The sequence below is a fragment of the Anguilla rostrata genome, chromosome 2 (assembly GCF_018555375.3).
Source record: "Anguilla rostrata isolate EN2019 chromosome 2, ASM1855537v3, whole genome shotgun sequence".
Lineage (NCBI taxonomy): Eukaryota > Metazoa > Chordata > Actinopteri > Anguilliformes > Anguillidae > Anguilla > Anguilla rostrata.
In genome coordinates, this window is record NC_057934.1 from 64,449,675 (window position 1) to 64,476,824 (window position 27,150).

At 42.7% G+C, this 27,150-nt stretch overlaps 2 protein-coding genes across 6 annotated transcripts; both read left to right on the forward strand.

Annotated features, from left to right (window-relative positions):
- The first annotated feature begins 153 nt into the window (after window positions 1-153).
- Window positions 154-3,101, forward strand: LOC135248882 (small integral membrane protein 45-like). 2 transcript variants are annotated; one of them, XM_064323910.1, is made up of 3 exons: window positions 154-1,539; window positions 1,962-2,019; window positions 2,169-3,101. In XM_064323910.1, the coding sequence occupies exon 3, from the start codon at window positions 2,173-2,175 to the stop codon at window positions 2,377-2,379; it is 207 nt and encodes a 68-aa protein (XP_064179980.1). In that variant the 5' UTR covers window positions 154-1,539; window positions 1,962-2,019; window positions 2,169-2,172; the 3' UTR covers window positions 2,380-3,101. The 2 variants fall into 2 exon arrangements, with proteins under 2 accessions (XP_064179980.1, XP_064179981.1); XM_064323911.1 differs by having other exon boundaries at window positions 2,172-3,101.
- A 3,749-nt stretch (window positions 3,102-6,850) lies between these two features.
- septin3 (septin 3) lies at window positions 6,851-19,336 on the forward strand. Of its 4 annotated transcripts, none has more exons than XM_064323898.1 (10): window positions 6,851-6,961; window positions 8,809-9,030; window positions 9,940-10,068; window positions 12,252-12,333; window positions 12,792-12,929; window positions 14,076-14,193; window positions 15,047-15,142; window positions 15,511-15,607; window positions 16,571-16,622; window positions 17,028-19,336. In XM_064323898.1, exons 1-10 carry the CDS (start codon window positions 6,931-6,933, stop codon window positions 17,164-17,166), a joined length of 1,104 nt encoding a protein of 367 aa, XP_064179968.1. In that variant the 5' UTR covers window positions 6,851-6,930; the 3' UTR covers window positions 17,167-19,336. The 4 variants fall into 4 exon arrangements, with proteins under 4 accessions (XP_064179968.1, XP_064179970.1, XP_064179969.1 ...); XM_064323900.1 differs by lacking the exon at window positions 6,851-6,961 and adding an exon at window positions 6,968-7,112; XM_064323899.1 differs by lacking the exon at window positions 6,851-6,961 and adding an exon at window positions 7,847-8,004.
- The last annotated feature ends 7,814 nt before the right edge of the window (window positions 19,337-27,150 follow it).

The window sequence follows — 27,150 nt, forward strand, 5'->3', positions numbered from 1 at the left end:
TATTATGAAATGTTTGTTCATTGTTATAATATGATTTGCTTGAATGAACGAAAAGGAGAACTATTACAGCAAACGCTGTTAAAGAGTGATTTATACAGCTTATATCCATTTATAGAGCTGGTTATTCAATGAAGCAGTTCAGGTTAAAGATTCTCTTGAAGGGTACAACAGCAGTGTCCTATGGGAGTCAAACCTGCAGTCTTGGAGCTGTAGGCCCAGTCCTCTAATCATTAAGCTGCACTGCCACTGCTGTGATTATCATTTACTGTATTCGTTTCAGGCCATTGCATTCAGATACCGCAAGTGCCAACTTAGAAGAGTTTATACAAGCACGTCAGCACCCACAGGCCAGCTGCAAGATGTCACTGGTGCCAGGGAAATGACACTATTATTCTTCTCCTTATTATTAATAATTCCAATGATGATTGATGATGATGATAATAATTTATTATTATTATTATTATTATTTTATTATTATTATAAAGGTAGTGCAGTGGGTAGTACTGTTTCCTCACAGCAGGATGGTTCTGGGTTCCCCTCTCGGGGTACTCTGGTTTCTTCCCACATTCCAAAGACATGCAGGTCAATTGGAGAGTCTAAATTCCCCCCAGGGGTGAGCGTGAATGCCCTGTGATGGATTGTCGTTACTGCCTTTTGCCCTGTGCATTCTGGGATAGGCTCCCACCCCCTACAACCCTCAGCAGGAATAAGCGGGTTAGTCGATGGATGGATGGATGGATGGATAGATGGATAGATATATATATTTTTTTCTTACTGAAGTGTGTCACTTTTCACTTTAAACTGAAATGTACTGAAATGTACTGGGGAGAAAACTTATGTTTTGAGCACCCTTACATTCTCCAGGTTGATTGCTTAAGTGGCTGAATTTTAACTGGCTGGATTTTTGCTGGTTGAGACAGTGCCCCTCCCTGCTGTCCTGTGCCCTGCAGGGGGGCGGAGCAGAGGGCCCGTGTGTCCCTCTCGCCCTTAGTAAAGTAGGTCAGCCGTGACACGCGCGGCTCCCTGGACGTCGTCGCACGTTAGCTCATTAGCGAGCGAGGCCGGGACTCTGAGTCTGCAGCGGTCTGCGGGGGATGTGCTGTTCCATCTTCCCCTCGCATCCCACCATTTACACTGACTCGATGTCTGCCATTTCCAACGCCGTTAAACGAACCAGAAGCGAACCAACCTGGCAGTGTGCAGAGTAAATGCCAGCGTGGCCTTACTCTCCTTGAAGATTTGAGGGGGGAGGGGAGGGGAGGGGATGGTTATATAAAGCTCCCTTCCTCTCCTACTCCCTTCAGCATCATCGAACCGGTCTCCATGGAAACCCCTCCTACCCCCCCCCCCCCCCCACTCCAGACAAGACGTCATCCACAGCAGGACAAACCTGTGTGCAATTCAACATTGTAGCACGTTGAAAAAATACCCTCGCTTTTTAGCTGTTTGTAAAAAATTTTACTCCGTTTTTTGGATTCGTTTGGCTACCCTTGGATACTGTGGACGTGCATGAGGACGACACTGCAACAGACGTCACTGGTATGTACAGTCCAGCTGATATGCATGTAGGCATGCATGCATGTGCCTTTTCTCTAGACAGTCTACCGTGCCGTCGTTACTGCATGCTGGGTAAATGCAGTTTATTGCATGCCGTTTCAATGATGGGGATCAATTTTATTCTTGGTGCAGCAGTGCCTTGCTTCGTGTTACTGCGAGTCGAAGGAAAAAAAAAAAGCCCCATTAAACTTGGTCTTCCAATCCGCACCATTACAAAGCTAGTCTTGTACAGGATTGTATGAGTATAAACCATGAGTATGAACCTGTGCGAGAGTGAACTGAGGTTAAATCATTTTATAGTCTATTAACTATGCCTGTGAATATTTAATTGCAAATTGTGTTTTATTTCAGACATATGTCTGTGACTGTGTATTTGTAAAATGTGTTTTATATTGTATACTCAGGGTGTCCTTGTGAATTATCTGCGGCAGTTTTACACTTCCTACAGCTCCACAACTGCAGGTAATGTATTTTGTCGTTTAGCTTACCGCACAACATAACTCAATGTCTCAAATGTGAAATGGAAAGCTGTTTAATATGTGCTTGTATAATAATGCAAAAAATCTGTCGATTATATGCTTTCTGTTGGTTTCTCTGCCCACCTCCAACAGAAGCATGCCTTGGTTGTTCCTGGACTGGTTTGTTCCCGTGTACCTGCTTGTGTCGGTCCTCGTTTTGGCGGGTTTCGGTGCCTGTCTGTACTTTCTGGAGCCGGGACTACAGGACGCACACAAGTGGAGCTCTCAGTCGGCACACCGTCGCCCTCTAGTGGCGAACGATGAGAACTGCTGTAAAGACGACGATAACAATGCGCTGATTTAACCGTAGCGAAGATCAGTTGAAAATGCTGTACACACGCTGTACTCACTGCCTGGACTGGACAAGACACCTTCAGTATTCAGACCCTTCAGGGAGAACAGGGTTGAAGGCATGAAACGATGTCAGGAGTGTATGAAAGAACAGGGCTCATCACAGTAAACTCTTAGAACAACGAGACCACATTGCAGTGCCATTGACCTGAAAAAGAAAGAGAAGTTAAACGTAATCTCTATCGTAACAAAATCAAGTATACTTTTTTAAAAAGTAGTTGAATTTTTACTGGTCATAACTGTGCCAAATCTGTGCTACATTTCTACACTGGTTAAGTCTAGAACATATTGTCCAAGTAAATGCTTTTAATTTGAAAGTTCATAATGGTATTTCTGTCCCGGCTTATCTCTAAGTCTGTCTTGCATGGGATATGAACATGATGATAATAGATATCCTGGATCTTAGTAATAAAACTGATATGACTGTGCTCGTGTACCAAATCTATGTGTTTCCCTCTTTTTGTTTTCAAATCAACACCAATAAATGGACATGAGATGCCTGAATGAAAGACTGATTAAGATTTTTTTGTTTGTTTATCATTTAAAGAAACATATGCTGTTTGTCATCAAATGTAATTTGACAATATACAGATGTTGTACTGTGGGGAAAATGCTTTGTACATGCACACTGCGCACTGTGGAAGAAGCATAATAAAATGCATTATTTTACCATCAGTGGAAGAGTGCAGCTGTCTTTTTGCTTGACTGTTGGTGTCTCCTCTACCTTTCAAAGCTTCCGGCTTCTTTCCTTTCCTGTTTTCCTCAGTGTCCCCGCCACTCTCACTCCATTCTCCTCTCTTGTCCAAGAGGAACAATGCAAGTCACAGAAAAGAGAGGGATCAGAGTGGGTGATGGACACAGAGAAAACCTTATGTTACAGGAATGGAGAGAATGCGGCTTCTGCACCCATTGCTTCCGGTGGCCCTGCCTCCTTCCCTCTCTCTCTTTCTCTCTCTAATTCTTCCTCTCCGTCTGTCTTCCTCACTCCTTATCTATCACCACCACAGGCCAAGAACATCTGGGTCGTCTGGGACAAACAGGTCAGCTCTATACTTGCCGTTCCGGAAATGTTCTGTCAGTGAAATGTAATTGACAAAATCAAACATACTTTAGTCGTTTGGAAAAAATGTATGGTGTCAAACGTGTGTGGTAGAGCAGATGTTAAAATATTTATGGAAGTGAAAATGTTAGAAATAAAAAATAAGACCCTATCATTGAAAGCACATTAGACTAAGTTGACTGTTTGGCAACCATGTAATGTGATTCACTATCCATGTAAAGGACATCCATGTAATTGACTCTACTTCCTCTCTTCTTCTTCAATAACCCAAATCTAATTTATGCCTTTGGTCTTAGCTGGATCGGTGTTGATTGTCCATGTGGGTGTGTGGCTCTGTTCCTTCATCAGCTCTGCTACCAAATTATCTGCACATGTTCTTTGATAGCTTAATTCAAAAACCATTTTTATTCTTTTCCCCACCCTTCATTTAACTGTTCCCTCTCTTATCCTTTTTTTGGACATCGGCCTCCCACCAACTGCTGCTTGTTGGTGGGAAAGGATTTAACCCAGAAGCTGTGTTCTTCTTGTCATATGCCGCACCCCAGTTTCCCTTCTCTACCGAGCTCCTGCTGCCGGGACTGTACACACGATGAGCACAGGCAAACCGGAACCCCGGACATCAGCTCCTCCAAAAGCGCCACCAACACCTCCCTCTCCTCGACTGCCCCTTCCCCTCTCCTCTCCGGTCATCCGAAAGAGGGCCATCCAGATATCGTCCTTCAGTGACAGGGGATTACTTCTACACAGGCCCACTCAAAGGCAGTCTCCCACTGTCAGGTATATCTATTTATCTCAACTTCAGGCTTCAGGGGAATTTGAGGCTGTGTGCACCTGCATTATGGAAGGCTCAATGAAATTGTCCAAAACTGATAATGTCAATATTTTGTATAACCCTTTGAACTATTATTGAATCTCCCTCTCTCTCTCTCTTTCTCTCTCTCACTCTCTCCCTTACTCACTCTCTCTCTCCCTCTCTCTTTCCAGCAAAAAGGCATTTCCATCACCTCCTTCCTCTGAATCCTGCCTCAGCTCTTTGCATCTTGCCAGTTCTCCGGATTCCAAATGTAGCGCAAGGACTCAGTCAAAACCCAAGGTTTCAGCTGGATCAGCACAGGAAATTGAAACGCCTCAACCAGCCGTTCACGTTTCTTCATTATATCGCCAAAATGCAGCTCCAAAAAAGGAAAGACCCTCGGCCCTTCTTACTCACAAAACCAGAAAAAGCGCCGCTCTTCAGGCAGGCCTAATCGCAGCAACTAAAAACCAAGACTCATTAAGATTAAGTCCCGCTCTCTCTAAAAAAATGAGGAGTGTGCCTATTCCTGTCTTTGATAACGGGGGTCAGGGAGGCCAAACCAGGGAGCAGCTGCTGGAAGCAGCAGATTGCAAGACAACCGGTGGCCGAGACCTACCCTTACAGCTTACACAGTGCGGGCTTGTCAACAGCAGCAAGGTACCCATCGCCAGGCAAAGGTCCTTCTCCCAAAGCCTAAATTTCAGTGGTGAACCTCTGAAAGGATTTAACCCAGAAGCAGAGGCCTGCCAGACCAAGAGCAGAGCTGAGAGTCCCGACCTGAATCAAGCCCTGCCTGGGATTATAAAAAGCGGGGGAACCCCAGAATCCACCCCTAAACCTCTACTTCGCAAAGGGTGGAACCTCCAGGAGCAACCTTCCAAGAGACATTCTGACCGGGGAACAAAAGATAGAGACCATCAGCTTTGCCTCATCCAGGCTGGCAATACAAAAGCCAAACAGCACATTCTGAGGAGTCAAGGATGCAGAACTTCAAAATCTGAAGCTCAGGATTCCCAAGGGAATCCCCACTCTCCCCATTTGCCTTTTAAATCAAAGAGGAGTGAACACATCTCCCATTTGAGCACCAGACTTCCACAGACCGTAAAAGAAAAGTTTGTTGAAGGACTCCCTTGTCCAACAGTCAAAATCCTAGACACTAAATCGCGCCTAAATCAGGGCGATCCTTCTAAACAATCCGGTCCAACTCTGCGTCAGAACTGGCAAGATGCAAAAGAGCAGAATCAAAAGAATCCACTCATGCCTCAAACAAATGAAAAGTTCAACAAACAAAGACTGGCTTTAAATTCTGCTTCTAGCCAAGAGTTAACATCAGTCCACAGTCAACCACAGGAGACAGCCCCCGACTCTGTAGCTCAATCCTTTCTTCATGCTGACAAACAAGACCCACTGCCTCTGTCGTTACAGAGTGCAGGTGTTGATGGGCGTGAGATGATTAGTGATGGAGAACACATGACTTTTAAACAGCTGCCCCACACTCATAAGAAAAGTGAGTTGTTTAGGTACAGCAAAAACACATACAGTGAATCAAGCTACCGTGACGCGACAGCTCAAATCAAAGACAGACACACCGACAGGGAACAAGACTCACGAGACACCTGCTTCCCTCCTTCTGAAAGAGGACACACTGTCACCTCCAGTCCTAGGCTTGAGCATGGCATGCAACCACAAACAAAAATTCCAGATTCCAGATTTTCTGAAAGTAGAAAGTTCCGAAGAAGGAATCTCCACCATACTGATGGTGTGGAATGCCGTGGATTTCTCCCTTCCGTGGCTCCCAGTGGATCGCGGTCAAAAACAATGGATTCGGCAAGAGACAATATTAAACAAAATCAACTCACTTTAAATACTTTCAAACAAGACCATTTGTTGTGTGACCATTTTGGCCCTACAGTTTGTGATAGTAAGCCTGAGCATGTCATGGGCCATAACCCTGAACACAAGCCTGATTTCTGTCCTAGTACGTATGCCACAGACATAATTAAAAACAACAACAGTGTCCTGAAGTTGTCTCAGTCTGAGCCAACCCAAACAGGCTCTCAATCCTACAGTGAAGCAGACTACTCTGCAAATGAGTGGACCCTCAGGTGGCTTCTTTCCATTGATCAGAACCGACCCAAAACTGTGCCCCACAGCTGTGCTGGTTCTAATGAGGTCTCAAAGCAACGTACCGATGAGCTGAGGTGCTCTCCGCTGCACGGGTCGGGTTCACCTCCGTCCAGCCGTGTACCGGCCTCTGAGAAGTCCAAAAGGTTCCCCGCACACGCAGAGGGCCGTCTGGCTTTGGAGGGTAAGTACAGAGAAAAGTCGGGGCACAAAAAGGGTCGTGGAATTGTGAGTTGCACTTTTTAAGTGCTGTTTTAAGGCCAAATCAACTCTCTAACCTGCAGTAATGTGGGATTTAAACATTTGACGGCGGTTAACACGAAACGTGTCAAAGTGCACGGAAGTATTTCGAGCGAGCAGACACTTAAGGGGAGCCTTCGAGGCACGCTGCGCATGTCTTATCACTCGAGAGGCAGGCTGCTCGCAAACGCGAGGAGATAAAGACCGAGGGAAGGGGGAAGAGAGGCAAAGAGGGAGGGGAGACGCTGACAGACATCGAAAGAGCCGAAAAACACACATGCAAGATGGCTTTCTACAGAGGACACTATAGAACACGTGAGTGCGAAAGGTCAATGCGTTGTTCTTGGCTCTGTGAATTATAACCAGTGAATAATTTTAATCAGTTCATGGACTATACTGACCAGTTCATCTCAGCGTAAAGCGACGCACAGTGAAGTCTCTGGCGGATCTGTTTCAAAGTGTTTACGTAAGATACTAATTTCAGCTGTTGTATACAGTGTAGAGTGTGCTTGGATTTTTTGTTTTGAAAGTTTAACTTTTTACTTGTCTGTCAATTTAAATAATTGATTTAATCCATAATATAGAAAGAAGGGAAACGAAAAGGCTTGCCTATCTGTTTATAATTTCGCAGGTTTTTGGAGAATTAGTTCAATTCCATTTTTGCTCAGATGTACAATTAAACTTGATCTTTAAAGGTAGTATTACAATGCCAACGTAATATCAAATGTAACTGTGGAAAAAGGGCTTGAACATACAATAGTAATAAAAAATAATAATGACACATAATAGTAGAATGTGCAGTCACATGTAAACCATCTTAAGTTTGACAGAAATTAGTAACAGTACTGGAACTTTTCTGTAGTGATGGTTTTTCCCCCTTTTGTGCTGTCAGTATCCAGTAGATCAGCGTCAATGTTTAAAAGTGTTCATTCAGTTTTTGTCGTGCTTGTGAAAATACAACCGTTGTGGGGAGCAGATAACGACTGACAGATTGCCCGGCTCGAATGATGACGCTGGAAGAATTCGTGGGAAAATGGCATTTTGTGAGCAGGCGCACTGCATCCCTCATCTTCTTTCCTCGTAGCCTTGACAACGGAATAGAGAGAGAGAGAGAGAGAGACAGAGAGAGGGAGGGAGAGAGTGAGAAGGGGGAGGGAGGGGGCAATTTACTGCGTAGAGAAAGGGAAGGAGAGGGGAGAGAGGTACCCAGACAAGTCACATGACACGTCTTTTGCGTAGCCCAGAATCGTGTTGGACATCCTTATTTATTTATTTTTGGGCGGCAGGGACAGGAATTCCAATTCCATAAACAGCTAGAAATATAATTACGAGGAAAAATCGACTGAAATAAAGAATCGGTAAGTAGTTAGATGGTTTACAGTAGCGTCAATTAACGAATTAGCTACAACTTAAAATGAATGAATCCATTCATTTTATTCGTTGAAAGGGACAATAGGCTAGAAGGAGTGGGTTTACCTGGCTCACAAAAGCTGTTATTCGGGTTGCGAGGAAAGAGAAACCAGAATGAATAATGTTACAAGATGAACTGCTACATGCGAAGCTGTGTGCAGCAGTACCTGAGGCTGAGCAATATAGTCTTGCTCGCGGGCAGTTTAGAAATGGGCTACAACTCGCAAACTGATGAGCCCACGTTGATGCTACGCGGACCAGAAATAAACAAAGGAGAAAAAACTGCAGAATATTGTAAAGGATGCGTAAAGCATAAAACGGGTCAAGAAGCCGAAGTGGAGTGCATACTGAAAAGCATTAAACGGCTTGATTAAAACCGGATGGTCGGCGTGAAAGCGACTGCGAGTTGCAGGAAAGAGGAGGGGAATATCGCCCTCTCTGAAAAATAAATGAATATTATGTATAATTTAGTTGTAAACTGCCGTCGTGAATTTCCGTTGCTCCAGTATTTCATTTTAAAAAAATTGCGGATGACATCTAAGGTGTGTCCCTGCTGAATCTTTTCATAAATTAATGGTGTGTGTGCGTGCGTGCGTGTCCGAATGCGCGAACGAGCGTGCGTATTTCTGAGGGAATGTATGCACCCATGTGTGTATATTTGTGTGCATACGTATTTAAGAGTTATTTATGAATATGCCATGTATAAAACTCCCTTCTGTTCTCTTATCAATATTCTATGCCTCGCTCTCCAGACATGTCGGAAATAGTGCCCCCAGAAGTGAGACCCAAACCGGCGGTCCCAGCCAAACCTCCGCACGTCGGCCAGCCGCCCAGCTCGCAGGGATCAGGGGTGGGAGGTCAAGGGTCTGGCGGTGGATCCGCCTTGTTGGGATACATTGGGATCGACACCATTATTGAACAAATGAGGAAGAAGACCATGAAGACTGGGTTCGACTTTAACATCATGATAGTAGGTGAGAGTGAATTAAAACCCCTTTAGATGGTTTCGATCCCATTAAAGAGGTTTTAAATTGTTAATTCATTGTTAATGTTCTGTATAACACAGACACCCAGTGATCAGTAATAGTATTGCACAGAAGTGTATAATTGTGGGTTTACATAACCTTCAGGGTATTGGAACCCTATATTTCCCCATTCAGTTCAATTATATGTGTGTATGTGTATATATATATATATATATATATATATATATATATACAGACTACACTGTATATATAAGTATTTTCACAGTGAACCTATTTTAACATATTTAATGTTTGGCACTGTACTCCAAGGCAAGACATTAGATTTAAAACGAAGGGATGAATATGAGATTAGATTGCACACTGTCAGCTTTAATTTAAGGGTAACTCCATATCCTGTGATCCATGTAGCAATTACAACCCTTTCAATACATATTCCAAAATTTTAGGGGGCCAAAATTAATTGGACAAGTTATAATAATCTTAAATAAAGTCATCACATTTAGTATTTGGTCGCAAACCCTTTGCATTCGATAACTGCCTGAAGTCCCTCAGTCACCAGACGCTGGGAATCTTCCCTAGTGATGCTCTGCCAGGCCTTTACTTGGCTCAGAAAGACTTAATGGCTGCTTTTGTAGTTTTTGCAGTTTTGGGTAATTTTCCTGCTGCAAGGCGAATTGCTGTCAAATGTGTTTTTGATGAATTTGGATCTGAGCAAAAAAAAAAAGGATGTTTCTATACGCTTCAGAATTCATCCTGCTGCTGCCGCACAGTCACAGTACATAATTAGACACAGCATGTGACTAATATGTATGAGTGAATAACGACGTGCATGCATATTCATAATGTGATAATATGAAGCTTCACCACTCTCCATCACTCCCCCCCCCGCCCTGTCAGGTCCCTGTGGGCTGGGGAAGTCCACCCTGGTGAACACGCTGTTCAAGTCTCAGGTGAGCAGGAAGAGCACCGGATGGAGCCGCGATGAGAAGATCCCCAAGACTGTGGAGATCAAGAGTGTGTCCCATGGTGAGAGAGAGAAAGAGAGAGTGTGAGACAGAGAGAGAGAGGGAGAGAGAGAGTGAGAGACAGAGAGAGAGAGATTGAGAGACTGAGGGAAATTGAGAGAGTGTGAGAGTGAGAGACAGAAAGAGAGAGAGAGTGAGAAAGAAAGAGAGAGGGGGGGCTTTACTGCATAGAGAAAGGGAAGGAGAGGGGAGTGAGGTACCTAGACAAGTCACATGACTCATTTCTTGCATTGCCCAGAATCATGTTGGACATCCTTACTCATTTATTTTTGGGCAGCAGGGAGAGAAATAAATAGGACCGGTATTAAGAAGACAAAATTGTCTCACAGATACACACACGCATACAGTCATACCCTGTACGCACATGCAACACCCACCCCACACACACACACACACACACACACACACATGAAGCGATTAATCAATGTGACTTCATGAGGACTGAGAGATGGAAATGTGTGTGGAGTCATGCTTCGGCTGACAGATGTTTCCTCATTGAGATTGGCCATTATGAATTGTATAGATTGGCCATAAATTCTGTACACGAATGGGCATAAATTCTGCATGTGATAGATTATTATACAGGTGGGCCAGGCTGTGCTGTTCTGTTGCACAAATTGAGAATAAAAGAGTGTGTCATGTCATTCTCAGCATTTTGTAAACTTGACTTGTAATTCATCCATCCCTCTCAGTGTTTGAGTGCTTGGGTGTCCTGTAGGTTTTCCCGGCAGCGTCCTTGCTTTTTCCCCCATCATTTAACTCCATTCTCCTGCTGTCTAGACCTGCAGTAGTGTGTGGACTGTTGTTTCCCCCTGCCCCGCCAGCTCTAAACTCTTAAAGCTTGCAAAGCGTGTGCACTTGGCCCACATTTATCCATGTTAGGATCAATAGACACGCTCAGTTTAATCTCTGGCGTTAGACAAAGGTCAGTGTGCACGCACTGTCTGAACCGTCTCATCTGTCTCAGGGGTTTGGCTGTTAGACGCTTTGTTTCTATTCACGGAGGCCTCCGTCCATTTGGGGCTGGGCTCTGCGCCGAGGGGTCTGGCTCAGTCTGTTTCGTTACCCCCCTCTGCCTCGGCCAGAGAGTCGACCAGAGCACCGACGTCCCGTAGACTGTGACCCGTGTCCTGGGGACTGGGAATCGGCTCCATCACGCCGAGCCACGCCTCCTTCGAACACCTCATCCCACCTCCCTTTCTCTTGGGCACCTGGAGTGATTGTGACTGTGTTTGCCATGGCAGGTTTAAACCTGTGCTGCAGTGGCAGCGCTCACATGTGCGTGTGCTGTCACCTTCGGTTCCTTTAGAGTCCCGCGTGCCAGGCCGTGTGTCCGACCAGCTCTCCAGAGAGGGTCTCTCCCATCCAGTCGGCCGTTGGTCATGCTGTTAGACACTGCCACATCATGGCTGCCTGCTGAACTGCTTGCAGAGGTCACACGGATTACCCAGGGTTAAGAAGTGCCTCTGTGCGCGGGGCCAGCTCTCCATGGCAGTCTGCCTTTTGCCGTGATCGTACAAATATGACAGTTTGGGAGGGCCTGGAGAGGGTGGCCGCTACTCTGTGCTGTGATGCGGCACCCCCCCCCCCCCGCGCTTCCGAATCTAATTCTGACCGCGGCGGTACGGGAACGCGGTCGAGAATCCTGCGAAGCGACGTACGGTCGGCCAAAGCGTCGCCCAGGGAGGGAGGATTTCGATTGGCTGGACCTCCTTACGCCTTTGGTCAGGCGAGTGCCTGCAGTCTGCCTGCGGTGTGCCTGTGCCATCTGTACACGAGCTGCAGATCTGCAGCAGAACTGGGCTGCTCCGCTGGTGGGCTGCAGAGAGAGAGAGAGAGAGAGAGAGAGAGAGAGAAGAAGCTGTAGGGGACCCCGAGTCTCCGGTCTTAATCTCAAGAACCATATATTCTACTATGCTGAAACTCCCTCCAAGGGACAGTCAATAAAAATAAAGTACATTTTTGTTGTAACAATATTCTCACTGCATTATGTTTTTGTTATCCAAGGCACTTGCGTTATGTCAAAAAAATTAAAATGCTTGAATCTTTTTTTCTGCCGGGTTGGAGGAGCGCATTGCACGCGTTTCAGAGGAAGTGTGTGCAGGTCTGTGCTCCATTCATTGGGTAAAACTGAAAAATGTGATGAAGACAGTTTAAAAAAGGACCTGTTTCTGAATATTACAGTGATCGAGGAAGGAGGAGTGAAGATGAAGTTGACTGTGATTGACACTCCCGGCTTTGGAGACCAGATCAACAATGAAAACTGGTGAGTCTGTGTCTGTTAGCTTGAAAGACAAGGAAAGAGACAAGTGACAGTTGGTGAGTTGTATAGTAGCATGTGTGTGGATTGGGTAAAAGTGCAGTATGTATTGTACTGTAGGAATGATAGTACGTTTTGTAAACATGTGGACTGTCGTGAAATATAGAATTGGAAATACAGCATTTAAAAAAATATAGCAAGCATTTTCATATAAATATTGCTATTTTTAACCTTTAACCCAGAGGTAACCAACCCTGTTCCTGGAGATCTACTGTCTTGTAGGTTTTTATTTCAACCCTGATGTGGCACACCTGATTCTACTAATTAGCTGCTGAACAGCAGATCCCCAGCAGTTGAATGAGGTGTGATTTTTTAGGCGCGGTAGATCTCCAGGGACAGGGTTGGTTACCAGTACTTTAACCTTTTTTTAAAAAAAACATTTTCCTGTTCCCTCCGCTCTGCAGCTGGGAGCCGATTTCAAAGTACATCAACGAGCAGTACGAGAAGTTCCTGAAGGAGGAGGTGAACATAGCGCGCAAGAAGAGGATCCCCGACACCCGCGTGCACTGCTGCCTGTACTTCATCTCTCCTACCGGCCACTCGTGAGTGCAGCATTAACACACACCCCCGATACGCACACACTGCTCTGCTCCCCCCCCCCCGGGGTCTGGTGCGGACTCAAACACACCCACACACACACAGCGGTCTGCGTCTCTCGAATAGTTTGAGCTCAGACCCCCCCCTACTCACCCAGGAACACAAACCGTCTGTGTCGCCCGCTTTGACGTTAGTGTTCGGCGTCTCTGACGCACAGTGAATCCACACCCTCGTGTGCTGCCTCAGTCCACCCCGGCTGTTTTCCCTCATGCGTTTAAGTACAGTTGTGTCTGCCTTGCCCCCCCCCCCCCCCCCCTCGCGAGGCGTCCCTGAATCTGTAAGTACCCGCGCTGTAAGTACCGGCAGGAGATGTGCTCTGAGACCCTGGGACTGGATGACCTGAAAAGCGTTCTCTGCAGACACCTCCCTCTGGGCCTTCAGCCCAACATGGGAACAGCGATATCACAGCCATATCAGTGCTACTCAAAATTTATTTTAGAACTGTTAAAAATATATTTTAAAAAAATGTTTTTTCTATAGTGTTTTATCCCTCCCCAGCACATAAAGTACATAGAGCGATGCAGCCAACGTCAGTCTCTCCTTGCTTCCTTTGTAAATGTCATCCTTATTTCCTCTCCAAATTGACAACTGCTATGATCAAACGGTCTCTGGCCTCTGGACCTGGATTCATCTCTGCTCTATCAAAAGAACAAGAGTAGCCTGTTCATTTTCATAAATGCATTGCTTAATTCTTAAACAATAAAACAAGCAATAATTTTTTTTAAAAAAAGGTTGCTCTTGTTCATTTGGGAAGTGCACACCCTTATGATTCAGCCATTTGGTTTTTTTGTGCCCCATATCAAATATATGCAAAATATATAAAAGCAAATATATGAACTATATCCAAGCCATTTTTTTGAATAAGCTGTCTCGTGTTTTTGTCTCTGTTTAATCCTTTATGATACCATGTGTTTCTGTTCGTTGCATGGTCATGTCGCTTGGCCGTGTCATATGACGATGCGAACCCTGTACAAGCTGATCCAGCTTTAAATGCCAAAAACACACTGCATGTGTTTTAAATGTGTTCATGCCGACCTTTCTCCAACAACCTACTAATGGTGAATTTCTTCCCCTCTCCACCTGGATCTCAGGTTGCGGCAGTTGGACATTGAGTTCATGAAGCACCTGAGCCGTGTGGTCAACATCATCCCTGTCATCGCCAAGGCTGACACACTGACACCGGAGGAGAAGATCGAGTTCAAGCAGAGGGTGAGAGAGGGGGGCGGGGAGGGATGGTGCCTGAGAATTTGCGCTGTAATGAATGAGACCCTGCTGCGTATAAATGCACAGCACTGCTCAATACTTTCGCCACTACACCTTTAAATATGTGGAGGGTGTGAATAACGGATGGGCAAGGAGGGCCGTATCTGTTTCTGGATTTCCTTCCGACTCCAGCCATTAATTGTCTTATTAGTCCAATCATTTACGCGTTCTGACATTCTAGCAAAATGTCTTGATGAGCCCATGAGTCACACCTGATAATTTTCTTGTGTCTCCACGGGAAGTGTTTCACTGTGATCTAATATATGAGGCATCCGGCGTAGGATCAATTACAGTAGCTAATTGAGGCGTGGTGATTTGTGGAAGCCAAAACCTGCATACTCACTGGACCCTCCAGAAATGAGTTCTGGTGTGAATTGGGAGTCTGTTCCACAGGCGTGCTGATGGGAAAGCTGGCTAAGAGATACAGGAGGCCGCTGGGAAAGCTCATTACTTCTAGAACAACAGCATCAATTGTTAAAGTACATTTTGAACATTAAGCAGACGTTCTTATCCTTTTTGTATTTTTTAAAATACGTAGTATCCATTTATACAGCTGGATATTTACTGACGCAATGCAAGTTACGTAGCTTGCTCAAAAAAAGGTAGAGTAGCAGTGTCCTACTTGGGAACCGAACCTACAACCTTTAAGTTAGAAGGCCTTAGCCACTAGCATGGTCAGGATTCAGCGGATTAGGGGTGTGTCATTCATACTGAAATTCAGTGTTTTAACTGAAGACCTATCTTTGGAGGACATATCCTTGATGCCACTGTAACTTATTTGCCACTCTTTTATTTAAAGGTGAGGAAGGAATTAGAGATGTGTGGCGTAGAGTTTTACCCTCAGAAGGAGTTTGACGAAGACATGGAGGACAAGAGCGACAATGACAAGATTAGGGTAGGCTCTTTAAAACCCTTCTCACATTACCAGGTTTTTAAATGTAGTTACAATGTAACTGAGTTACTGATTGCATCACTTTTATTTGTATGCTATCACACTGAATTAAATTTATATCATAAAACTTGGCCTTTCCTCTTTCTCTCTTTCTCTCTCTCTCTCTCCCTCACACACACACACACACACGCACACACGCATGCAAACACACACGCACGCACACACACACACACACACTGACACACACACACACACACACTCACACGCATGCAAACACACACGCACACACACACACACTTCTTCACTGTGCCTGCTGAATCAGGTCCTGCTGTCTCATGCATTCCTAATGCTGAGCTGTGCTTTGCTCACAGGAGGCCATGCCCTTTGCAGTAGTGGGCAGTGACAAAGAGTACCAGGTGAACGGCAAGCGGGTTCTGGGGAGAAAGACCCCCTGGGGGGTGGTTGAAGGTGAGATTTTTTTCACATCATTCATCCATTTTCAGTACCTTTTTTGCTCAGAAAATAGGAGAGAACAAGTGCTGAGAAGAAGAGAGTATAACTTCCAAAAGAGATCTTCTTGCCTGGAGATCTTTTGAATTGTGCGGTAATTCTGCATAATCAACATCAGTAACAACTATTTACTTTGGAGTATTTAGAAGGGGTTTGCAAAACACGGATACTGGAAACACACGTATGTCACGGTCTGACAGTTGAAGCTCACTGTTTGAGGATTAAGGCTCTGTGTTTAAGAAGGTCTGTTAATACTGGTGCCTCTGGAGTGTATGTGTTGGGATCTGCACGTATCATACAAACCTGATGCTTTGTGGATCAGACGGCATTTGAAAGCCACCAAACATGGTTTGATGGCAGTGACTAATTTTATTGTGTCCGACCCTGCTCAGGAGATACTGGCCTGACATACTGACAGCTCCCAGTCTACAGCAGTGGCTGTTCTGAATGATTATCTATAAAATCATTCAAATTACTACGTCCAATTCCCCAGCAACAGGGAAAGTGTTTCCTGGTACACAAGGTGCCAGCCATCCATGTTTTAATTGACTGCTATTTTAATGGCAGCGTGAGGATGACATCTTTATTTCTCTGTCCTCTTGCCCTTTACTGTGTGAGACAGCTTCAGTTGTGGGGATGATTAATTGTAGGAACTGCAGACAACCCAATTACTCTTTTGAAATATCTTACGGGCAGCTCTACTAAACCATACAAAAATAATGTTGTTTTCTTTCCTTTTATTTTCCTTTATGTATGAATTTTTTGGTGTGAGTAAATCAGATGCTGTTTGCATGCAGGCAGATTGATGATGCTCATTTTTGATAAACTGCCAAAGAGAGGACAGATTTTTAAAAAAGCAAAAAATGTGAACAAAATCAGTTTCATAGTGAAGGGCAATCTTTTTCCTTTCCCTTTCCTCAGTTGAAAACCCAAATCACTGCGAATTCGCTCAACTACGAGATTTCCTGATCAGGTAAGGTGGCTGCTGTGTTTAATTATTTACTTTTGTTACTAGCCTGCTATTAGCTGTGCGCCAGAAAAACATGTCTGTTCGGCAGCAAGCGAATCCCACGGACTCTCAGTGCAGAATATATATTCAGCAGCATTTCTCCAGGCCATTCAGAATGTATTGAAGCCTATTGCAGAGTAAATCTGCATATAGTGGCAGTGCACTGTAAAATTTAAATTGTTAAATTTATCCCTGCCAACCTCCCAGAAGCAATGTCTGCAAGGCTCCTCTGAAACCACTAAGAGCTATCTGAGCTGTGGGCAAGACGGCTTTAAATGTCCACGTCAGAGGAGGCGCTGGTGCTCTCTGATTAAAAAGTGCGTCTCCCGTGAGCTGTGCCGATGGCCGCCCTTCTCTCCCCCCTCACAGGTCCCACCTGCAGGACCTGAAGGAGGTCACGCACAACATCCACTACGAGACGTACCGCGCCAAGAGGCTCAACGACAACGGCGGCCTGCACCCCGTCGCCACCTCGGCCGCCAACGACACGCAGGAGAGCAACCTGTGAGCGCGCGGCGGGAAGAGAGCGGGGGGGCGGGGTGGGGGGCGGGGGGGGGGAACGGAGCAGGGGGAGCGGCGGAGGTTCCGATCCCGGCTCGTGTTCTGATCGCGTCACTGCATGCACGGGACGAGTTCCACGGCGGTAAAGATCTGTCACACCGTATTTCTGAGAATATATTTTACTCCGTGTCCCTTGATCTCTCTCTCTCTCTCTCTCTCAACAACTCTTTTTAGCCAATTAACTTACACCTCCTGGCCACGCCTTGGAGGATCCTTCGATTCATGCGTGTGAGAGTGATTGAGAACAGACGGTGACGTTGAGAAAATAATAATGGTCACCTGAAGTTTAATTAATCATTGATGTTCGTTTTTGAAAATGATTTCAGTACCACAGCATGGGTGAAATGGTGCAGTTAGATTCTCCCCTCCGTTGTTGCTTCTACCTTGTTTCATGTTTTTTTTCACCGTTTTCCCTGAACAAACTCGAATTCTGCTGTCTACATCTTTATCCTGTAGCGTTTCATTCCTGTTTTCTCAGTCACTGCCTCAGTTTTCCTTCTGTCACTTTTATTCAGTCTTCATCGGAAGACTTTCTCATAACAAGGTTACAACCGTCTTCCATGACTTAAGATTATTCCATGAAGGTTAGTAACACAAAGGTAAACTTAAACTATTAGTTCTTGTTGCATTGCAATGTACACTACTCACAGTACAACCAATGTTGTGTAATAGTAGACTTCGCCCCTTTTTTGTTGTAGAGCTGGAACCTGGCTTCCTTAACTGATCAAGCTACACATTTCTGTGGCATAATCAACAAAGATCTACCATTTGTGCGTCACATCACATTTTTTTTTCAGAAAGTCAAGCAGTTTTCCCAAATGTTTCCGGTGCACTGTTTTGCACTAAAACTCAAGTCAGACATCAGTATATGGATCCTTTCCGTTGGAAAGTGTCTATTCTAATGGCTGATGGCTTGCAGCTGCCTTCCCACGTGAAGACGACTGCGTGAATTCAGTCTTCAGTCCAAAGTTTAAGCTGCGTACGAAACAAAACAACAAACAGAAGAGGATTTTATCACTGCCTTGGATTTTCCCCCCTTCATTTATTTATCTATTCTGGCTTCCAGCACAAGTGTTGTTTCAGGTATTCACTGCCAGGTTGCTCCAAACTTGACAAAAAAGTCATGGAAAATCACCCTGAACCTGAACTAAGCATGACACCTTGGTTCCATATCTACATTAGAGAAGAAATACATCCTACATAGACAGTTTGTTTAATGATCAACATTTAACCAGCTGTGTCACATAAGGGTGAATAATTTGGTACAATCACACTGTATGCACGTGTGTGTGAGTTTGCAGCTGTTGTCTACTATATCTTGTCTTGTAATGCGTGTTATCTATTGTGAACTTGGTCATTGTTTTTCAAGGGGAAAGACAAGATGTATTTTAACGAGACAAGATGGTTGTATGGGATATATTTTGTATGTATGGTGGAGCTGCATTGCATTTTGTACGTATCTGCATTGCTTCAGTACACTCTTTTATAGCTATCCATACATTAATTTTCTAATACTAATGTTATATTCATGTAATACAGTAGTGTTATCTTATTTCTATATACAATTAATCATTTGTAAATGTGAACTCTCTTTATCAGATAAACCACTGTTGAATCCATTCAGTTAATACCAGAACATCAGTGACTGCATTACCTCTCTCTGTGACAAAAAACAGACTGTCCATATCTGTATCGGTCAATATATCAATTAATATAATTTGTATTTATTTATTTATTTTTTGTTACCACTGTAAATACTTGCTTGTAAATATTATTGAAACTTGTGAGTGTAATTGTAGTGTTATTAGACTATTATTTATTGTAATCTGTATTTGATTTCATGATTCCATGTTTGGATTTTTTCACTTTGAATGCCCCCCAACCCTCTATTCTCTTGCTCCATTTTCTGTGTCCCCTCCTTGTAGGCACACGATCCTTCTGTGTCGTTTTTGCCAAATCATGTGTGTTCAACGACAAATACAAATAAGACAAGACAACATGTGTTCTAAGTATGACCGATGCCGTTATTGTCACAGTTAACATTGTTTGTAAGAATTTAGATTTTTTGTAAAAAAAAAAAAAAGAAAAGGACAATAAACCATGCACCTCTTTGTTGACCTTCTTTGAATGAATATCCTGCATGAAAAGGTTATTTTTATAATTTCTTTAGTTATACAAATATGTTATGTTAGAAAAATTAAAATTTTCCCCATTAAGATTAACCCTTGAATAAGAACTTAGCTGGGTAGCACAGTGCTGCAACTGATAACACATGCTTGTGGGATTCTGTGTGAAGACTGTGTGAAACAGTAAAGAGTGGCTTGCCAGTCATGGAGAACCATTACCAGATAGTGAGCTATAATTTTAAGTCCAGCTGCTAAGCAAAACAATTGTTCACTTTGGTATACAGGTGTGAAAGTTTTGTATATTTACCTCTCAACAAAAAATGTTTTCAGCATACAAAACTGGCAAGTTACTCATGCACACAAAGACCTGTCTATACGCCATTAATTGAAACTTGCAAAATCTAGGCCTGCCATTAAAAGTATTAATATCAAATTGAGGCCAAGTTACAACAAACAATATTGGTTTTCAAAGCTTACACAAATTGAACAAGCACTATTCCAAAGCAATGCTGCCCAATGTCTCCTAAATTATTTCATGTTACTTGATCCAGTGTTTTTTCATCTTGTGGGCATTCAGAATTTATACCCATCCCTAGTCGATTAAACAATATTATGTGGGGTTTACATATGAAATGATAGAATGCATTTCAGAAATATACATTCGTTTCCCACAGAAATTATACTGCTGTACAAGCAATAGTTTTCATTTTTTGGCAATTATTAGTTAGCAATCACAAAGTTTTAAAAAATGTGTTCAATTGGCTGAAATAGCATCACATTTCCTTATATGTCCATTTTGCCTGTGTATCTCAGTATCCTGCAATCCTCTGAGTATACTTTGATCAGACTACTTTGGTCAATGTTATTGGCTGATTTACTTAAATGTCCAATGGAGAGAACTGTTGATTGGGGACTTTACTGTGTGGACATGAGAATTGTATCCAAATTGTGTGTGTTTACATGAGGTCAGAAGGTACATAAGGTAATGTTCTTGAGGGCTAAGAGAGTGTGAAGAAAACCCTGAAAAACGGCAAGCTCTTGGCACTGTATAGGTATGGGGCAACCTGCATCAGCAAGCTGGAACTTGGCGGATGGCATACCTGCCATCGCAATATTTTAAAAATCAAACAGTTTGAAATAGTGTCAGTTGGTCTGGTTAGCATGGTTGCCTGTTGTACCCTTTACTTGTCTCGTGGTCTCTATTCAACTGACAGTGGGCTCACATTTTAGTTCTGAATTAAAAAATGTTTTAGCTTAGAATTCTGTCTCCTTTGTCTTCCAGGACCCATAATAGCTTACAATGGCCATAATAAGCAATAACATTGTTTTCCCATTATTTGTGAACCAAAACATCTGCAAAAAATTTGCATCATGACTTGGGGCTTCTTTCTTTAAAGTTGGCGATGAGATTCCCGGTCATGACGCAGCATGTCCGTGCAATGCTAACTGCCTTTCCTGTATGCGTGTATATAGTTTCATTCTGAGAGTGCGTGAATGTGGAGTCGTCTTTCAGTGGTGTGACCAGCAGGACTGAGTTACTGAGGGGACGTAGGCCACTGTGTACCTGAGTCTGTACAGAGTAACTCAGCGTTTTCCTGGTGTGGCAGGCAGTTCTATTACTCTACTGGAGCGTTCAGCGATTTTAGCTGCAGTGTACCTTTCATCTTTTCTCTGCTCAGATGGTGTCTGTGTCGAGCCACAGTGAATACAGTTTGACCTTAGCCATGTTTCCCTTCAACCTGATGGATGTTTGCAGCATTGAGCAGCTGGTCTTCACTGACAACTGTGTCAGGATAAGAAAATCTACCGAAGCCAAAAGGCAGGTCCCTCTTTAACTCTGTCTGACTGAAGCATCTATTGAACAAATGCAAGATGCGGTTGTATCAGTACCTTCATCATATGTTCCCGTGCTGAAATTGAGCTTCATAATTTCTGCAGTATGCAGATAGTGCTGTTTTTATATTGATCTATGTGTTGCATGAAGTTTCCTCTTGCTTGTAGAAACTCATTAGTCAAATCATAAATCAAATACATGTAAACCATCTCTTTTCTTACTTCTTTCTAAATGGGAAGACAAGTACATGTCATTACTTTTTCTGAATTAGAAATTTAATTGTTTTTTGTCTTTACAATTTGTAATCATATTTTTTTAAACCTTCTTTTAACCCCTCCCCTTTCCTCCAGTATTTTGTGTCTTCTTAGCACAAAATGGAGGTGCCTCATCTAGTTGTCCCTCTCCTGAGGTATTGAAAGAATCTGACCCTCTACCAGAATCCTGCAATTACCCTTATGCCCCCCCCCCCAGATTTCCATCAAGGCCCTCCCTCACTGCATGGAATGATGGGATATCCCCACCCCACTGCATCTGCAGGTTTTGTTGCTACTCAATGTATGATTATAGTGCATGTTTACAGCTTAGCGCTGCTTGACATTTTGAGATGATTTTCGAATTTAGTTAATAATACATTTAATCAGTATATTAAAACTGTTGAATTTTGAATTGAATTTTCATGGGATTTATCTCATATTTAACGTTTCTGTGTTGGTTGACAGTATCACTTTAAGGAGCTGGCAAAATTAACAAATATGTAGTAATATCCAGACTCCTTGAAGTTTTTATTTCATGTTATTTTTCCCGTGTTATAAACAGGCCGCTGCATACCCCTAACCTGGACCCCCTCTGAGCTGGGCTCCCCCCCCACCCCTCCAGGTTTGTATGATTCTCTATAAATCCACAAATCCACATCTCTGTCGTGAGAGAAAAACAGCTGTTCTGCGTTATTTTTCATCTTTATACAGAATTTGCAGACCATATTATCACTGAATATGTTTATCCATGCTTAATGCCCAAGGCACAGCAGGCGGTCTGTGGGATGTAATTTCAGTACAAATTTAGCCTTCTGGCAGGCTAGGACTTTTTAGTTTGTAAATAAAGAGGAAGATTTTTTCCCCCCTACCCCTACCAAGCTTAAAGAATTCCAAGTTCACTGTGGAAACACAAATGGAAAAAGGCCCAGCTCTCACATATGGTGTAGGATACAGTGGACGTACTGTACTGGATGTATGAAATGTCTATAGACACCTACAGTTTGCATACTTGCATGTGTCTAGTAATAAGTTGTCAAAGAGCATGCCTAAAAATTGCAAATGTTTCCACGGCCATCTGCTCACAAAATCTGAGCTCTGAATCAGAAGTAACTCGTCCCACAACGTTCTACGCTTAGGAGGAGGATAAGAAACAATTCTGAGATGTGAGATGGAAAAAAAAAATCGTCAGATTGTGTGTGCGCGCATCCACTTGGTTGCTTGCTTACTCTGTGGGTGTAGTTAACCCAGGCTACAGCTGGAGTTACATAAGCGCACATCCAGGTAAATGCATCATGTATTTAGAAGAATATGATTTATATCATTGCCAGTGAAGCAGACAATATGATGATACATATATTAATCAGCTTTAGGGTTGCTATTGCTTTTTTTTTTTGCAATACTAGTCCTTGACTAGACAAATACCGTTGCCCCATTGCTGAATTTGTCATTATTTTTCTTCTTCATACTGTCTTTTTTTTCTCTGAATAAAAAAACTTATTTTGACTTTAATACTGAAATGCGACCATTGATAATTTTATATATTGAGCCACATTGTGGGTACAGGATTCATGTGTTCTCCATACAGCTTGAAGGTCAACAAACCAGAGTGAATACAATGCAGTTTCACATGGGTGGCTCAAGATTGGTAGTCATGCTGCACCCAAATTGTAGCAATTTATTATTATCGGCAGTATTATATACATTTTATAATACATTATAAAATGTATTATTTTGTATACTAAACTTTGTGAACTTTTCTCTGGACCAGTGTTTAACCCCAACAGAATAAGATGCCATAATAACGTATGTTTTGTATATGAAGTTAAAAACTTAGTTTGAAAATGGTGATGGACTAATAGATTGACTTGTAAATTAATGATATGGAAAACTGTGGATTAACTATGAATACTATATGGTGCAGTGGTAACCCACCCTGTTCCTGGACATCTACCATCCTGTAGGTTTTCACTCTAACCCTTAAAAAGCACACCTCATTCAAGGGCTAGAGATCTACTGTTGGCCAGATAATTAGTAGAATCAGGTGTGCCAAATTAGGGTTGAAATGAAAACCTACAGGGCGGTAGATCTCCAGGAACACGGTTGGTTACCACCGCTATAGTGTATTGATTATAAAGGCATATGTGGAGAACCAATCACATTTCCAACATAAACACAGTATCTAATACTGCAATAAAATGGGTTAAAATGCATATTAATGGATCAAAATGTCAAATATATAAAAAATACGACGAAGGTTACATAAATAATTCAGTTTATTGCAGCGTTTCATGGGAGAGAGAGGCTTAATCACACTGTGTGGGTTGGTGTCACATGGATCAGAAACAATGAAGCTGGGAACTGCTAGCTCTGCCTGGAACAAACATCCAAACCTGCAGCTACAAAATGGCGATGGTCCGCCATCTCAAAGCCACCACAATACGACACTACGCTGTGAACACAGAGTAACCTTCCTCTGTTTTTTTTTTTTTTTTCAAAAGAGAGATTCTATTTAGCAATATTACCTTGACGACTCTAAGCCTCTAGAAGCAGTTATTGGACATGTTTCATTCAGGTTTCCTCACATTAGGTTTATACACACACAGCTACACTGTTAACTTCCACATCTTTTTCAATCTGAGCTTCGTCCAAACAAGGCTGCAGCCTTTGTCTCCTCTCTAACTACCAGCCTGACCAGGGTCAAGTATGTATTTGAAAACACTCCTCCAGTTCCCAGAGAATTTTCAGTGATACTTACCAAAAATGAAGTCAAATGAAATTACAATTTTTTATCTGTATGTTGATGAGCATAGATGTTTGTTTCAAAATTCCAGCAATCTGAGGGAATTTTACTGGAATTTTACCCTTCAGGTTCAATATGTCAAATCATTATTGGTCTCAGGTCTGCTCGACCAGTTCATATGTTATGTGAAATCCACTTTTTGTGTTTCTCCAGTATACGCACTCATCTGATGACAAACAAAACAAACTTTGTTTGCATTGTTCCTGACTGCTCTGTCAAGCACAAAACTTGGCTGTACACACAAATCACACAAATCAATACAATAGAGTTCGAGAGCTAGGGCAGAAAACTATTCTATCAATTTTTTAAATATGAATTGTATAAAAATTTAAATTCACCCATTAGATGAATATGCTTCTGGCAAATTTATCATATTACATGCAGTCTGATTGGGACAGGTTTTCAGTTATTAAATGCATCGCTTTCTGATTCATCTGATCTAGTGGCCCTACTAATGCATTGCCCTATATATATCTATATAATGCACTGAATGCAATCAGTTTCCAAATAAGGAAATAAACAAATAGGAATTTAGCACTCAAACTGTCATTACTGACTGAGAAAGGAAAACAGACACCATGCCTGGAAAACCACACCGTTCTATTACAGGCATCAGTCATTACAGTTGATTAATTATTGTTTGAAAATTATTCAAAATTATCTACCAATTAGGTAACTAAAAAGGCTACTCTTTAAACTTTTCACTTACAGTATACAGGAGAATACTTAAATGCACGTTATCCAGTAGTGGTGTTTTTTTGATAAGCAGTTTCTTAAAAAAAAAAACCTTTAGAAGATTGTACTCTTTTTTTCCCCCTCTAGATATAGGGAACTATAGGCTGGCTTTCCTGGACCAGCAAGGACCCAATATATAGCTAGGATTTGTCAGGAGAACTTTCTGCATTTGATGGTCTGATGGAATGAGGCAGCATTCAGCTTGTTCTGGGCTCAGGTGTCTACAGAACTTCAAAGACCTATATCATATCAGGGCAGTGAACTCATGAACTGGCTTATGGTTCATTGTTAAAACAGGATGTAAAAAATTCCCTCCAGTATTTGAGGAAGTATTTATTTTTTAGTGGAGCATCATTGAAGCAACTTTTTGCAGATTATCTTAATTGCAGTCGTGGAATGTTTTATGAATAGGCTGCACACGCATTTAAGTGTCAACAGGGGGAAGTATAGCATTGTAGATAGAGCATTACAGGTAATGTAACTGTAACCACAAGATGGCATCATTTTGCTGTCTCAAAATTCCACATAGCTTAGTATGCCAGTGTAAAGAAAGCTTGAAAGGTCTAGTTAAGCCTTGTGTAACAACACACACACACACACACAATTCTGCATGTCGGCAACAATTATGTCATATATGTCCACAATATATTTATATGTAGTAATTGTGACCACTAATAACATATTAATATATAAACATACATTTATTAACATCAGTTTTAAAATGAACGAAAGTTTCCATAATCCCAGAAACGCCACGGCAATGTGCCTAACCAGCTTCATATTGAAGATTAACGACAGCTTGAGGTTGGAGGTGTCCTCACAGACAAAAGAGCGAAAATAGCTGAAGAGTGGGCAGAAGGTTATTAAGTAATAATGTGCTCAGTCTGTTATGGTTGCCTTGCATCGGCATGCAAACCCTGGTGGAACTGGCTCTGCGCACCCAGTGGGACCAGCTTCCCCAGCCTCGCCCTCAGAGATGATACTCCTTGGCATGTGCCCACGGACCTGGGGCACCACAGTGAACGCCATGCATGTTTTAAAATACTCTGAGAAGGAGGGCACAAAAAACAATTCACAATCAACGAGCAATCCCAGCCGAGAAAGAGAGAAAAAAACTCTTTCCCCAGCATGTCTTAACTGTCAATTACACGTTTTCTCTTGTTCAGAGTGAGAGTTTAATGAGTTTTAGAAAGCTAAGAAAAACGGAAGGAACTACAATTCCTTAAATCTTCCTGTTTAGGATGCTTTCAGAGACGATTAAAAAATAGCTAAGTGCATTTGTTCTTGAAGAGCTGGCATTGTCATTACTCATTGGCCATTTTAGGAGTAAGACGAGTAGCTGGCTTACAAAATTAATATGACATGGAATACCAACGACTGCTGTAAATAACATCCTAGATTATTTATTAAATGTCTATTGACTGACTATGATTAAATGATAATTTAATCTGACAACCATACCATAATCTATATTGGTTGATATTGGTAGATTTGTAACTTTATTCCGATTTCAGACACATGGCCATACTTCTTAGTACCATATGGCAGGCTGATTTCTAAATGGGAGCTCATTACGATTTGCCAGCTACGTAGATATAACAATGAGGAAGATATTTCCATTAAACTTGTAAAATGTGGCATGAATCAATCAATTGCTTTAAAAACGTAAGCGTTTCCAAATGAGTTGATGCATAAAGTTTAGCCTTAGCGACCAAGCTATTCTATGCAAAGTTCTGTGCATGCCCTGTATTTACGTCAGCACTTTTGGGGTAATGTCCTCTTCATTCCGCCATTTGCCCTGCCATTTTATACACGCGCTGGAATAGGACCTTGCAGAGGTGAGGGTGTCCTCATTAGGCCACTGCGTAGCCATGCACTCCACGGTTGCCGACTATCTTATTTGTGCTGAGGAAACCACTGGCAAATTTTTGCTGTGTGTTAGATGTCGGATGCATTTTGGTGAGCACAAGAAGGGCTATTTGTGTCAGGCTACGTGCGTGGCAGGAAAAAAAATCTAAATCTGGACCCTTTTGCTTTTGGACGTAAGGACAAAAGTGGCACGAGTCACCTTTTCAGGAAGGCCCTAAAGGAATGCGCTTCTTCAGTTTCAATGGGATAAGACACTTAAAACAGATCAGAGCAAGAAGATATTGATATCCACGCTATTTAGGGCATTTACATT